At 36.2% G+C, this 13646-nt stretch overlaps 2 protein-coding genes across 5 annotated transcripts; one reads left to right on the forward strand and one right to left on the reverse strand.

Moving 5' to 3' along the window:
* Nucleotides 1–1098: 1098 nt before the first annotated feature.
* On the forward strand, nt 1099–8924 carry LOC307145732 (uncharacterized protein). Of its 4 annotated transcripts, none has more exons than XR_013818991.1 (6): nt 1099–1624; nt 2807–3133; nt 3306–3421; nt 4469–4534; nt 4650–4956; nt 7101–8924. XR_013818991.1 is itself a non-coding variant. In XM_079849199.1 (6 exons), the coding sequence occupies exons 2-6, from the start codon at nt 1573–1575 to the stop codon at nt 4793–4795; spliced, it is 843 nt and encodes a 280-aa protein (XP_079705325.1). In that variant the 5' UTR covers nt 1099–1345; nt 1441–1572; the 3' UTR covers nt 4796–4915. The 4 variants fall into 4 exon arrangements, 3 of the variants coding, with proteins under 3 accessions (XP_079705325.1, XP_079705324.1, XP_079705326.1); XM_079849199.1 differs by lacking the exon at nt 7101–8924 and having other exon boundaries at nt 1099–1345; nt 1441–1624; nt 3306–3557; nt 4650–4915; XM_079849198.1 differs by lacking the exon at nt 7101–8924 and having other exon boundaries at nt 3306–3557; nt 4650–4915.
* Nucleotides 8925–9002: 78 nt separating this feature from the next.
* Nucleotides 9003–13214, reverse strand: LOC307145738 (uncharacterized protein). Its single transcript, XM_079849209.1, has 4 exons — nt 13101–13214; nt 10987–11322; nt 10222–10337; nt 9003–9223 (listed from the first exon to the last, which is right to left on the reverse strand). The coding sequence occupies exons 1-4, from the start codon at nt 13108–13110 to the stop codon at nt 9185–9187; spliced, it is 501 nt and encodes a 166-aa protein (XP_079705335.1). The 5' UTR covers nt 13111–13214; the 3' UTR covers nt 9003–9184.
* Nucleotides 13215–13646: the final 432 nt, after the last annotated feature.

Consider the following 13646-nt stretch of genomic DNA (forward strand, 5'->3'; position numbering starts at 1 on the left):
CGGCGAACGGTCCACTCCTGAGCGCGTTCACGATAGTGGTGAAACTGATATATATTTTGAGTCACTTAAACTGGTAAAAAGAAAAAAAGAAAGAAAGCTATGTTAATAACTGATATATACTCAAACTTTTCAATTAAAAAAGGAAAAAAAATCATTTTGTCCTTATAATTAATGAAGTTTGTGGTCTGTTTTTTTTATTATTAATTTCATTTATGTTATTTATATTTTGCTACTTGTAATTATTCAATGTATAATCTTTGTTCATGGACTGTGGACTGAATGTTTGTAAATTGATTTCTAAATAATAATAAAAAATAAATTAAAAAAAAGACTTTTATGTAGGTTGACTGTTCTTTGTTTTAGTTATTGTTTTTTAGTAAAATTCCGTTTCTAAGAATAACCCAACTTGTGAAATCCATCTCTTGATGTTTACCATAACATAGATCAGGGGGAAAATGTAACATTTACATAACATGCACAAGTCACATTTAAAAAAAAAAAAGAGTGGAAAGAGTGACAATTTCCTGCCTGTAGAACTTGGTGTCTCTTCATGTTCACACACAGCTCATAGACTATTAAAAACTAAAAGTTAAAAAATATATATATTTTTATAAATTAATATTTTATTTATTTTCATTCATTTCCTGCAAAAACATCGTTTTTTATGTTCAACTAAAAAGTGCCATATTTTATTGGTTTCACACTCTTTAAAGTTAAAAACAACTTCTGGTCAAGGCCAGTTCATTTACCACAAAAAACATCAACTTCCTTTATACCTCTTAAGATCATCCTGTGTCAAATCTCAGAGCTATAGTGTTGCAATACAGGCAATGTGGTCGCTCATTAACTATCACGTAATGGATCAAATGTCATTGCTTTATGCTTTATTCACACTATACATGAACTAACAATTCTGGTAGTGTGTTCAGTTGCCATTAGATGTCCAATTTAAAACCTGAAAACTAGTTGACGAGTTGATAGTTGAGATTCACTTGACCATTACGTCTAACACTTTTGGTTCTGTCTCGTATGATTTATTAACTGTACGATAACTGGCTATAACCAGGGTTTGTTTTCTTATGTAACCTGTGTCAGTGGGTGGAGAGGTGTGAATGACGCTGCAATGGTTAAAGTGAAGGAGAGAGGTTTCCTCAATCTGCATTCTGCAGTCGATGATCTGGAGACGTTCAGATACTGTGGACTTTTATATGCAGCAGATACTCATGACGCACAGATGCATCAAGGGAGAATTCACATGCATTATGACTTGGACCAAGAAATGGAAATTTTAACTATCACAGACATCAGGACTATGAATCTGGACTCTTAACATCCGTCTGTCTTGGTGAGGGTCTTGTCTCAATATCTTGATGGCTATTGGTGCAGAATTGGATGTTATTTGATACTGGAACAGGATTTTAAGAGTACGGTCGGTTTCAGAAAAACACCTGTACCATCTCATGACTGCAAGACAGAGCTCACTTCCTCTTGATGATCGAGAGAGAATATCTTTACATAAAGTTCATCACTTGAGCTCCACTCACAGCGCTGAATATTTGATTCTCCTTGAAAATGTCCATCAGTATTCTGGCTCTTGTCTTGGGTTTCATCGCTGTGCGACAGGGTAAGATATTTTTTATCTTATTTTATGATAATTTTTTGGTTTTAGTATTCCCTCATCTAGTAATTTATTGGAACATATTTATTAACTGATGGTGTATGCTGTGAATAGTTTTCAATAAACTTTTTTTTTCCAAGAAAACAATTCTCACATTAAATGTCAGATAAAACTTGATACAAATAAAAAACTTGATCAAAACTTGAACAAATAAAAAAGTTGCAATTCATCTCATATTGGCACAGGAGTACAAGCGAGCAAACGCATAACATGACTTGCTGTGAGCTTAGCTGATGTTAACAGAAAATGTGTCATGCCATAATTCAATTTCAAAGAAACACTTTCTGGTTAGGGGCAGGTGATTTCCATCCATTATTGTTTAAACACCTCAAAATGACCAACTTCCTTTTCCACTCTTCAGATCGCTTTCAGTCAAACCACAAACTGGGTCTGCTAGTGTTGCTGTGCTGCAAGAAATATGTATGATAGCCATCTGATGTGTAAAGCAATTATTTAGCTATTTTTACACTGTAAAAGAAAAATAAAGTTGCTGCCTTAAATTTAAGTACAATCAACTTGGATGTTTAAGTCATTTCAACTTAAATTACATTAAACTGACTTAAAAATCAGTTGAATCTTGTATGACAAAAAAAATAAAAAAAAATAGAAAATTGCATGACTTATTTTGCTGGGTTAAAGCAATGTAAAAACATATTTTGTCATAACTTATGATATAATGTTTTACAGTGTACTGACTGTTTAGAGGCAGGGTTATCTGAGGTACGTAAAGTATAATGCACAAAAAAAATTTACAGAAAAGAAAATATATTTCTCATAGCATTACACATTGTATTGTTTGTTAAATTTTTTGTTTAAAATCCTTACTATCAGATCTTATTGAGCTTCTCTGATAGATATTTTACACCCTTAAACCAGTGCAATGACAGTCACCAAAAAAACAACAACTTTCTCTCAATTTCTCACTTCTCACTTTCACTTTCTAAACACAAATGTAAATTACACTTAAAATTAGCAGAATGGTTATTGTTTTTTACAGATGTGGCATTCTAACGATCAAGACTTTTCTCATAAAGTTACCCGACCATTTGTTGGAAGTAACAGGCCTCATTGTAGGCTATTCCTCTGCTTGTTTACCTGTATATTTAACCTGTTTTCATATTGTTTCAGTGTGTGGAGAGGTTGATGCCATTGAAACAGTTCAAGTGAAGGAGGGAGGTTTCCTCAATCTGCATCCGGGACTTCATGATCTAAACGGAGACGTTCAGACACTGTGGACGTTTGAAAGCGGAGGACAAAGTACTCGTGTTGCACAGATGTATCAAGGGAAAATATACACACATTATGACAAGAGACTCACTGGCAGAGTACAGCTAGACCGAGACACAGGCATTTTAACCATCTCAGACATCAGGACTAATGAATCTGGACTGTATAAAGCAGTAAACATTGTCAATAAAAAGGTCACAGTGCAGACATACGAAGTGGAAGTTTATGGTAAGTTACAACTGCAGTGAATATGGAAAAATAACTAATAATATGGGATCAAAGCAATAAAATTCAGGATAATAACTGCTAATAGGATATGATCTCAAATGGTCTCATGATACAGTATATGTTTCATGGTAAAATGTACATGGTGATGTACATGTTTCTTCTCGTCCTAAAGCACCAGTCACTGTACCTGCCATCAGCAGCAGCTCAGCAGTTACCGTACACACATCTACAGGAGTTACTGCACACACATCTACAGGAGTTACTGCACACACATCTACAGGAGTTACTGTACACACATCTACAGGAGTTACTGCACACACATCTACAGGAGTTACTGCACACACATCTACAGGAGTTACTGCACACACATCTACAGGAGTTACTGTACACACATCTACAGGAGTTACCGTACACACATCTACAGGTCTGTCTCTGTTTATATCTGTCTTTTTGTAATGAACATACAAATATCATCTGAAATTGGCGTCATGATTACTGATATTCAAGTCAGGAGGGGTGCAGGGCACTAAGTGTACAACATTTTCTTTGAAACATCTTGCACTGGTGAACCACAATAAGACTAGAAACATAAGTTAAATATACAAAGTAAAAAACAACACTTCACTTAAGGTAATTTCCTGATTATTTCAACATTAAACATTTAATATCTAGCTGTGATTTGTCTGGCTTTCAATGGGGACAGAAAAATTACTTATAACACGCAAAATTGACAGATTGCACCTAGTTAGGAGGACTCGTGATGGGAAAACGAGGATTTTTCGAAGCTCTGAATCACTGTTTCGAAACTGGCGGCACCTGCTGGTCAAACCAATGTAAATGCAACAAAAACTCAGTACAAACATGAATAATGAGTAATTGCAAATGCTGTTAAATGTAATATACACATAATTAAATACCATTCAATATGTTTATATATTAAATAATTAATCTGTAGTCCTTGATTTGTGTTATTATTAGTCAGGGCTTGACAATGAGTTTCTTTTTTGTAAGTATTAAAATTAATCAAAATGATACAAAAATGTATCTACGAGACGATCACTCAACGTCATCTATCGCCAAACCTTCAGAATTTAAAAATGCTTCGAAATGGTTTATGACGTAACAAAGCCTCCTCACCTGACGAGACTGAAGCTCCGAATCACTGAATCGAATCAAAAGATCCGTTTCTCCATTAAGCAGTGTTTCAAAAGCGTTAGGACTTCTGATAGTTCTAATACTTCACTAATAGTTAGGACGAAGTGACAGACTGCAAACTGCCAGTACTTTTAAAACACTCAAATAACTTTAACCTTACAATCTATAACTGTCCACCAGGAACATCACAGGCGAGCAACAGCACCACCCGTCCACAAACACACGAGTTCTACCCTAATCATCAAGGTCAATCAGCTTTTTGACACAATGACATTTGCTTGTGTTTCCACAAAGCTACTTATGTGTAGAGTTAGGTTTATGAATAACACCCTGCCTGTGTGTGTTTCTCCTGAATCTCCAGACTCTGTGGGGAGCTGTGGTGGTGGTGAGGCAGAGGTTCTGGTCAGACTGGTTCTGTCCGGTCTGGTGGGGATTGCCACTGTCGTCTTTCTGATTGATCACATAAGATGTTGCACATCCCGAAGAGGAGATCGATCTTCCGTGTGATGATGATGATGATGATGATGATGACACAGATCTGTGCGACATCACGTGATCAGTGTATTCTTATTTTAAGCGATGCATATCGCCATTATCACAGAGTCACTTCTACTAATCTCTTCTTTGTGCACAAAATAAATCATTATAATATCAATCATAATAATATAGCTGCAAGCAGCAATTATCGGGGCCAAGCGCAAGCAGATGACAGGACATGCCAACATGGCTGAAGGTGTCAGACCAACTGCAACAATGACCAATTAAAGACATTTAGAGAGGATTTTAGGCGAAATGGCTGAAAAATCGTATAAAAAGTCATTCAGAAAATGATTTAATGGATTATCACTTTCGACCAATTGGTGGAGCAGTTACAAAACTGATGTGATGAGGTCAGAGTGAAGTGACAATGACACATACAAAGTTTGGTGTCAATATGTCAAGGCATTGCAGAGATAAAGCCTGAATAGTCCTTTTGGCATCATGCCTCAACTTTGCTGCTGCACTATACGAAAACGGTTCCGTCTATCGACACGATATCCATAACTTTTAGTCAGCACAGTCTGGAGATGATACGATTCGATTTTGGTGAAAATTGGACAAATGGTCTAGGAGGAGTTCGAAAAAGTAGGTTTTGAATGAAAATCAAGATGGCGGACAGGAAGTTCGGCCAAATAAGGTAAACTTGGTATCCATGTTCTCATTTCAATAGCCAGATTAATTCAAAAGTTATTAGCCTTTTTGGAAATTTTGTTATAACTTTTGACCACTAGGTGGCACTATCTCGAAATATTTTGAGTACCTGCAGGGGATGGTGCTGATGGCACATTCTGAGTTTCGTAATATTACACCAAAGCATTTGTTTAGTATAGCATTTTATTTCACAAAACTGTATTGAAGTCAATGGGAATTTTATGTTTTGTTCTATTATAGCGCCATCAAGAGGCTCAGTCCCACCATTTTTTTAACGTGTCCTCAGAGTGAGCCCATACATATGTGTGTCAATTTTGGTGAAAATATCTCAATTCACTTCAGAGTTATAGACATTTATATGAAAAAACACATAAAAAATGACTGACAGATGAATTTGATTGGATTTTACTACCCCTTACTATCAATATTTTTGCATTTGGGCATTGGCGGATAGCTATCGACCTATGTTTCCAAACTTCTGACGGTGGTTTCATCTCGATCGGACTAGGTTTCGAAGATACAACCAAATGTTTTTTAAGCGCTAAATCACAACGTTACACAAACCGTAAGGCGAAACCTAGCATGTTTGGTATCATTGGACTCGGCAAGGATTCAGGAGTCTAAAGAGTTGAGTCTCTTGAAAATAAGTCGACCACACCCAGAGTTATAAGCATTTGAAAGAAAAAAAAATCACCACTAGGTGGCGCTGTTTTGAAACTTCTCACGCTCCTTCAGGGCATTGTGCTGATGACCCATACCAAGTTTCGTAACAATCCGTTGATGCGTTCTTAAAATACAGCATTTTAGCACATAATTCAAAATGGCCGACAGTCAAAATGGCCGATATGGTAAAATTGGATATCAGTCGAATCGGCATGTTGCCCTGAATCTAACAAGACCAATTTTATGATTTTTGGACAAACTGTTCTGAAGTTATAAGCAAAAATAGCCATTTTTCATATCTCCGGACCAGTAGGTGGCGCTGCGCCAAAACACAGCATGTAGCCTCAGGTCATGCTTGTGATGACATGTACCAAGTTTTGTCTGAATCCAATAAAGCATTGCGGAGATACAGCCTTACGTCTGTTTTCGCAAGCGCTATGTAAAATTTGTTCGTGGGTTTATCGAAAACGGTTAAGCGAATCAACTTGAATTCCATAACTTTTTGTTGGCATGGTCTGTAGATGATCTGGTTCATTTTTCGTGCAAATCGAACAAACCGTCTAGGACGAGTTCGCAAAAGTAGCTTTTTAGGAAAATTCAAAATGGCGGCCATATTTTTATGACGGAAAAATGAAGTCATAGGGTGCAATCGAATCGTCATGAGCTCAGGAATCAGAGGAAAAAGTTTTGTTGATTGGCCTTACGGTTAAAAAGTTATTAGCAAAATAAAAGTGAAACTTTGGACAGGTGGTGGCACTAGAGGGAATGACTTAGACACACCAAAATTGGTGTATTTAATGTTGGGACTGCCCTCTATCAGAATGTCAAACCATTACAACTTTCCCGCAATCGGTTCTATGGGCTGCCATAGACTCCCAGTCGGAAGAATAATAATAAGAACGGGAACAGATACAATAGGTGCCTCCGCACCTTCGGTGCTTGGCCCCTAATTATATAGGATTCTTCCAGTCTGGCCTTGATTGTAAAATATTACAAAATATAAAATACACACAGGAAGTTAAAGTGTACAAATAAAGAAAGGTTTTATAAGCAGTTTATTATGTGTATTGCACTGAAAAAAGTGGCATAGAAACAATTTTTACAAATACTTAAAAATACATTCAATACTTTAATGCTTTTCACACTTTGTTTGGGTAGGAAAGTAAGGTTCATATTTTACAAAGCAGCACCAATTTTAAGACACACCTCTCTTGATATGAAATTGTATGTTGTAACAGTCTTTTAAATGTTTCTGTGAAAAAAATACTACAATTGTTTTTAATAATAATGTAGAACAATGGAGATGTGACTTTAAAAGGGTCATATCACCACAAAATATTTGAGAGCGCCTGTGCAATGTCCACACACAGCTTTCAGGCACTTATAGGCAGATTTGTGGTTTATATTGAATGTAGTTTTGTTGTAGACTAAAGATTGCAAACGGTTGATGATCAGCATTATTGCAGCTTGGCACATGAAATAAACTGACTTGCAGAGACATATCAACTATTCTACAAGAACTTCAAATGTGGTTAATCCAACCAGACTTTAGAGTCTGAAGAAATATTTTAGGAGAATTTAGTTTGAACTTCAAATGAGAATGTGTATATAGTAGGCTATGCTGTAACATTTGGTCTTAATGCATTATGTTCCAAATAAAAAAAGAAAAGAAAATCAAATGAGATGAGATGAAGGACGCTACATTTGTTACGTTTTTAAAAGTGTCATGGAAGGTTAAAGGAGAACTGTGGTTTAAAACTTGCCCCATTGAAGTCAACAGGGTGCAAATTTTAAAAAGAGGATAACACGGTGTAGGCAACACCGATTTTTGTCGTTGTTCTCTGTACTGACAGCACTCCAAATTTACAAAAAAATGAGCTCAATGTTAAAATTGACCGGAGTTCTCCTTTAAGAAACAGAAGTGCACATTTCTAGCAAAAATAAATATATTATACATACAGTGCTTAGCATAAGTGAAAGAGCCCATGCTAAAGATGACTAAAAAGAGCAATAAAAAAAATCATCTTTTGGAAATTGAATTAAATTAAAGGAGGAGGATTAATTAAATAAAATTAAATAAATTAAATTTTAATTCCCCCTTAATTAAAAAAAGGAGGAAAACTCCAACCTTTAAGGACACCAATTTTCTTAATGAATTAATAATGTATCGTAAATAAATAAATAAATAAAGGCCTTCCTTACAATAAAGGGTGCATATGGATCCAGGATACTATGCATCCTGATGAAGTTCCCTTGGCCTTAGGAATTAAAATAGCCCCACATCATCACACCCTTCACCATACGAGATTGGCATGGGGTAGTTTCCATAAGATCATCTCTCATGCAAATCAAACTTGCTATTAGGCTAACTGAAATAAAACAAACATGAAGGGTATGTGATGATGTGGGGCCTCAGATGACGAGCTAAATGACTGAGGTGTGTTTTCTGAATTTTTTTTTCCAGACACACAATACAGAAATCTCTCGTCTCAGGGGGACATGAGGGAGGGAAGCACGGCCATTTATAAAATACTACCGGTTTCTACTGATACAAAGCTTAATGCTAATCGGTGAAGTATCCCTTTAAACTGGATGAACGTGTGTATTTATAAAAATCTATTTGCTACATGACTACAACCTACTGATTAAATACAGCATTTGAAAGGTCCAGCTTATATCCCTCGTATCCTATTTCTCATTTTCCTGTGCATCTTGTAATTGTGGCGTACCTGTCAACATTGGGATTTGAAAATAAGGAAAATTTGATCCCTAAACCCAATGAAATGCTGCGGGGCGGGACTTCCGCTTAACTGGTTTGGGGGCAGGTTTTTTTATATATATATATATATATATATATATATATAGAAAGATTAAAAATACGGGAGAAATACGGCAAAATATTTAAATGGGATCATAGCGGGATAGCAAGGTAAAATATGACAAATCCCAGGAAAAACAGGAGGGTTGACAGGTATGAATTGTGGACCTTGATGAGAATGGTCCGGACGAGCATCATTCCACTTAATCCTCAATGTAAGCATGTTATATCGGAGCCGTTCCTGTCCTCTGAAAGCCGAACTTCTGTAAAACAAAACAAAACACAATTACAGAATGTAAACCTGTAGTGAATTGTAAACTTGTTAATGCTAAAATTAAATTGAAGTGCAGTTCACCTCAAAACTAAATGTTATTGTGTTAAGAACATGTGTGGTTTGGTTTCTATAAATAAAATATGGTATTTACAGTTGTCACACTTTTTACTCCAGTGAATAGTTTGCAAGGTAGTTTTTTTCTTTTAATGTCAATTTATATCTAGATACCTTAAAGTCCTTGCTACACATTTATTGCCTGGGAAAAGCGATGTAACACACACACTGAGCATGATGTCACACTATATTGGGCAAGTTGTTAAAACAAACACGGTCATTTAAAAGCCTATTATAGGCTTTTCTGCTAAATTTTTCCCTCATTAATCTAAAGTCCCCCTGTGTTGTAAATCCAGCTTTTAATGTTGTTTATGTGTCTATGTGGTGTTTTTAATGTGCTTTAAGACAATCCATGTGTAGATTCATAAGTCGACAGCATTGCTGAGTATTTCCTCCTTAAAACTGCAGTGAACCAAAGACAGTCTCAAAAACACGCTTTGAAATCGCTGGTGTTTCTGACGTCACAAACTACCTTGTAACCAATCAGATCAACATGTGATCGTCAACCAGTGGATCTCTGAGTGAGTGAGTGAGTGGAGGCGGGGCTCATTTGCATATTCATAGAACCGCGCACACTAAATGAGGCAAGGGTGTCGAGTTACATTCAAGATATTTTAATGCTTGAAGATTTTTTTCACAGGAAAAAAACGTTTAAATATGTAATTTTGGTGATCAAAGATGAGTTTTAAGGAATACAATTATTGACTTCAGGGGGACTTTAACACAGAATTAATAATACATCCATTACTTCATTAAAGTTCTTTCATGGGTGATTGATGTGTGGATTGATTTTGATTGACTTAAAAAATAAATATATATCTTTTTTTTTTAAATCCTAATTACATGTCCCAATATAAATATTATGAGACTTACCTTGTAGTTTAACCGAATGACCAAGAAGATGAGGACAGCTGCTAGTATAAATAGGCCTACTGCAATTACAGGGAGTAACCAAGTTAAGATGGACTGTTGTGGATGTTGTGGAACCTCTGTAAAGGCAAAAACAGGAAAAAACACAACTTAAAGGTTGTGTAGGTAAGAATTGTCTAAAGAACTTTTTTTCAAATTGGCTTAAACTGTCTTTATATACCAATACATAATTAAAATGTAAGTACTTTGAAAAAGAGAGTATAAAAATTGAGTGACTATAGTGTATTTAATCTTCAAAAAACACAGCTCATTAATTCCTACCGGGACGAAACAAGTGATTGGCTTGCGCGACTGTCACTCTCCGTCGCCATGACTACCGCCGCTATTACTGGCTCTCCCCACGTGCGCGCAGTCGCGCACCCGTTTTTAGGTGGGAGTGAATGGAATTAATGAGCTGTTTTTATTGAAGATTAAATACACTAGAGTCACTCAATTTTTTATACTCTCTATTTCAGAGTACTTGCATTTTAATTATGTATTGGTATATAAAGACAGTTTAAACAAATTTGAATAAAAGTTTTTTTAGACAATTCTGACCTACCCTACCTTTAAGTAGTTCACACATGACATCAGATATACCTCAATAGCTCAGATTAGTCATACAGCATTTTTGTTTGCAGTAACATTTATTCTTGACACCAATGTAAAAATAACTAAGGCCAACATGTTACAAGTGCAGGAATGATAATATTACTGTAATATACTGACCAACTTTAAGAATCAAGGTCCGGACATCCTTATATCCATTGAGAACGACTGTGTATGTGCCAGAGTTACTGACGTTGACATTCGGGATGGTGAAACATAAAAACTCTGAGTATATCTGAAACTGGCACACCAGTTTTGGGAGGTTGTGACATGTCCCGTTATCACAGAAATATTCAGCACTTAATTCTTCTCCATGGTACGCCATCAGCTGGTCATGCTTATCCAGTGTAGAAATGTTTAAAACGGGTTCGTTCACAGTCGCTCCCTGTTGAACAGTCTTCTCAGTCGTGGGAACATCAGAGCTTGTACAGCCGGCCACTAGAAGTAACAGTGCAGCTGAAAAGATATAGAACATATATTACTTTAAACATCATATGCATTTAATTCATTCTTATTCACAACTTCTTTTTGAGCTTCTTTATACTTAACCCTTTCTATTATTTTATACATTTTATTTAATTGATCTGATTTCATCATTTATTTTCTATATTGCCTATTTCTGTACTGTATATCCCTTAAATGTGTTTTTTTTTTTTTTTTTTTTGCCTTTTAAAAAATCAATGACCAATACTTAGGGTGTCGAAAAATGTCCCTGAATTTCTACGGCTGAAATCAGTCAAATCACTGTATGTGGAATTGCATATACCATGGGAATAAACATATTGTTGTAAAGTTTAGGTATTGGGTGGATTAATGGGTGTAGAATAAGGCATTAATATGTGGTTTATAAGTACTAATAAACAGCCAATATGCAATCTAATAAGCAACAAGTTCAAAATGAGAATTGTTCCCCCTTTTTTTTTTTTTCTTATGTGTTACCATTATTTTTTTTTAGCATATACGCATCAATAATTGCATAGTGTCTTGACAACCAAACTATTTGATATTAACATTGAATCTTTAAATGATCAAGGTCACTTGAAACAAACATTGTGATCCTAAAGCTATTTGTGGTACATATATTTCATCCAGTATCATAAAACTATAGCTAAAATTCCTGTTAAATTCTAAAAGCATTTTGTTCAGGAACAGACTCATGCACACTTTACACATACAAACTTTTTAGGCCTTTACACAACTTTTTTTTTTTTTAGGGCCTTTACACATAAACTTTTTTTTTAGGGCCTTTACACATATTCACTTTTTTTAGGCCTTTACACATATAAACTATTTTTACACGCACACCTGCGGCGACACAAATAAAGCACGAAAAGAGCTCTTTTCTGTCTGTGTCGTACGTAGGTCACGTGCACACTATAATGTTCGCACCGTCTATGGTTCGCAGTTCGCACGCACCCCTACACACAAGCACTGTTCCCACAGTAACCATTCTTCCAGCTCACGCTGCGAATGCAATAAATGTAGCCTACTGTAGGTCGCGTGCCCACTATAGTATTAGTAGTCTGAACTTTATTTATTTACAGGTGACGTGATTGTGTTGACAGATGAATTCGGCAACAGGCCGCGGTTTGTGTTAAAAAAAAAATCTTAAAAGAGGAGTCGATTCCCCTTAATGGAATCGACTCTCAATTCCCAACGCCTCGGAATCGATTCTTTTTGGAATCGATTCCCAGCCCTAGAGTTGACAACAAACCAAACTGCAAAATAAGGCGCACGTGCGTTTTTGCATTCAGCCAGAATCCTCATGTTTTCAACTCACCGGCGCTTTTTTCGCAGTGTAACGGGAGCACATGGTTGCTAGATTGCAATTATTAACTAAAACACTGGGTACAAAACGTGTTATTTTAACAGAAAAGCTCTGGTTGGGGATTTAAAATTCTTAAAAATCCTTATAGCGACTCGTAGCGGCTTAAAAACAGTCTGTAATGTTTTGTCTTCTCTTTTATTCTACGTTAACGTTACAAATACAAAAAGTGGATTTGGTCAAGTTTATATTTAAGTAGATTTTAGTCTCGTCTTTTTACGTAAACGATATTGCATGTGTCGTTTCGTCATCAGTGTCGAACTGCCTTGTACCGGTCATGGAAAACCCCTGGTCGTAAACCTTTTTCGTCATAGATTTCTTTAACGAAATTAACACTAGTTTGAAACATGCAAATTAAAGAGGCTGAGACGTCGTTGTCGTGCAATTCTGAAATGTTATAACGTCTTACCTTGTAGCATATTGACACAAGTTGCGTTTATAGTGGAAGTTGAAACAGATCAAGGCTCTCAGGAGGACGCTGACATTCCAACCACACTCATAACCAGCGCTGCTGTTGTAGGCTATAATAAATCTGAATCCCTGTGCTTGTTCAGGTTGAAGGAAGCTGCACTAAAATCTTGGATTGGGGCGAGATAAGAGACACCCCTCACCGGTGTCACCGGTGGCGTGATATCTTCCTCTGCCCAAGTGCCCATAACTGCCGAGTCATGAGACTATGAGTCATTTCCTAAACGGATATGTGGAGAAAGTTCTTCTGGAGAAAACACAAACTTGAAAAACAACATTCCCCATCAATCTGCTTCCAACTTTCTCGAATAGTAGTTGACAGTTCACGACATTGAGTTGATATGCCTTTCCTGAAGAAAAGCGTTAACACTCTTTGCTCTGTGGCAAGATGCATTGTCATCCTGAAAAATGACTTCATTTCTAAACCCATTTTTTCTATGGATGGAATGAGTAAAGTGTCCAAAATTTCATTCTACACCTGTCCTGT

Source organism: Squalius cephalus (genome assembly GCF_949319135.1).
Source record: "Squalius cephalus genome assembly, chromosome: 18".
NCBI classification, from domain to species: Eukaryota; Metazoa; Chordata; class Actinopteri; order Cypriniformes; family Leuciscidae; genus Squalius; species Squalius cephalus.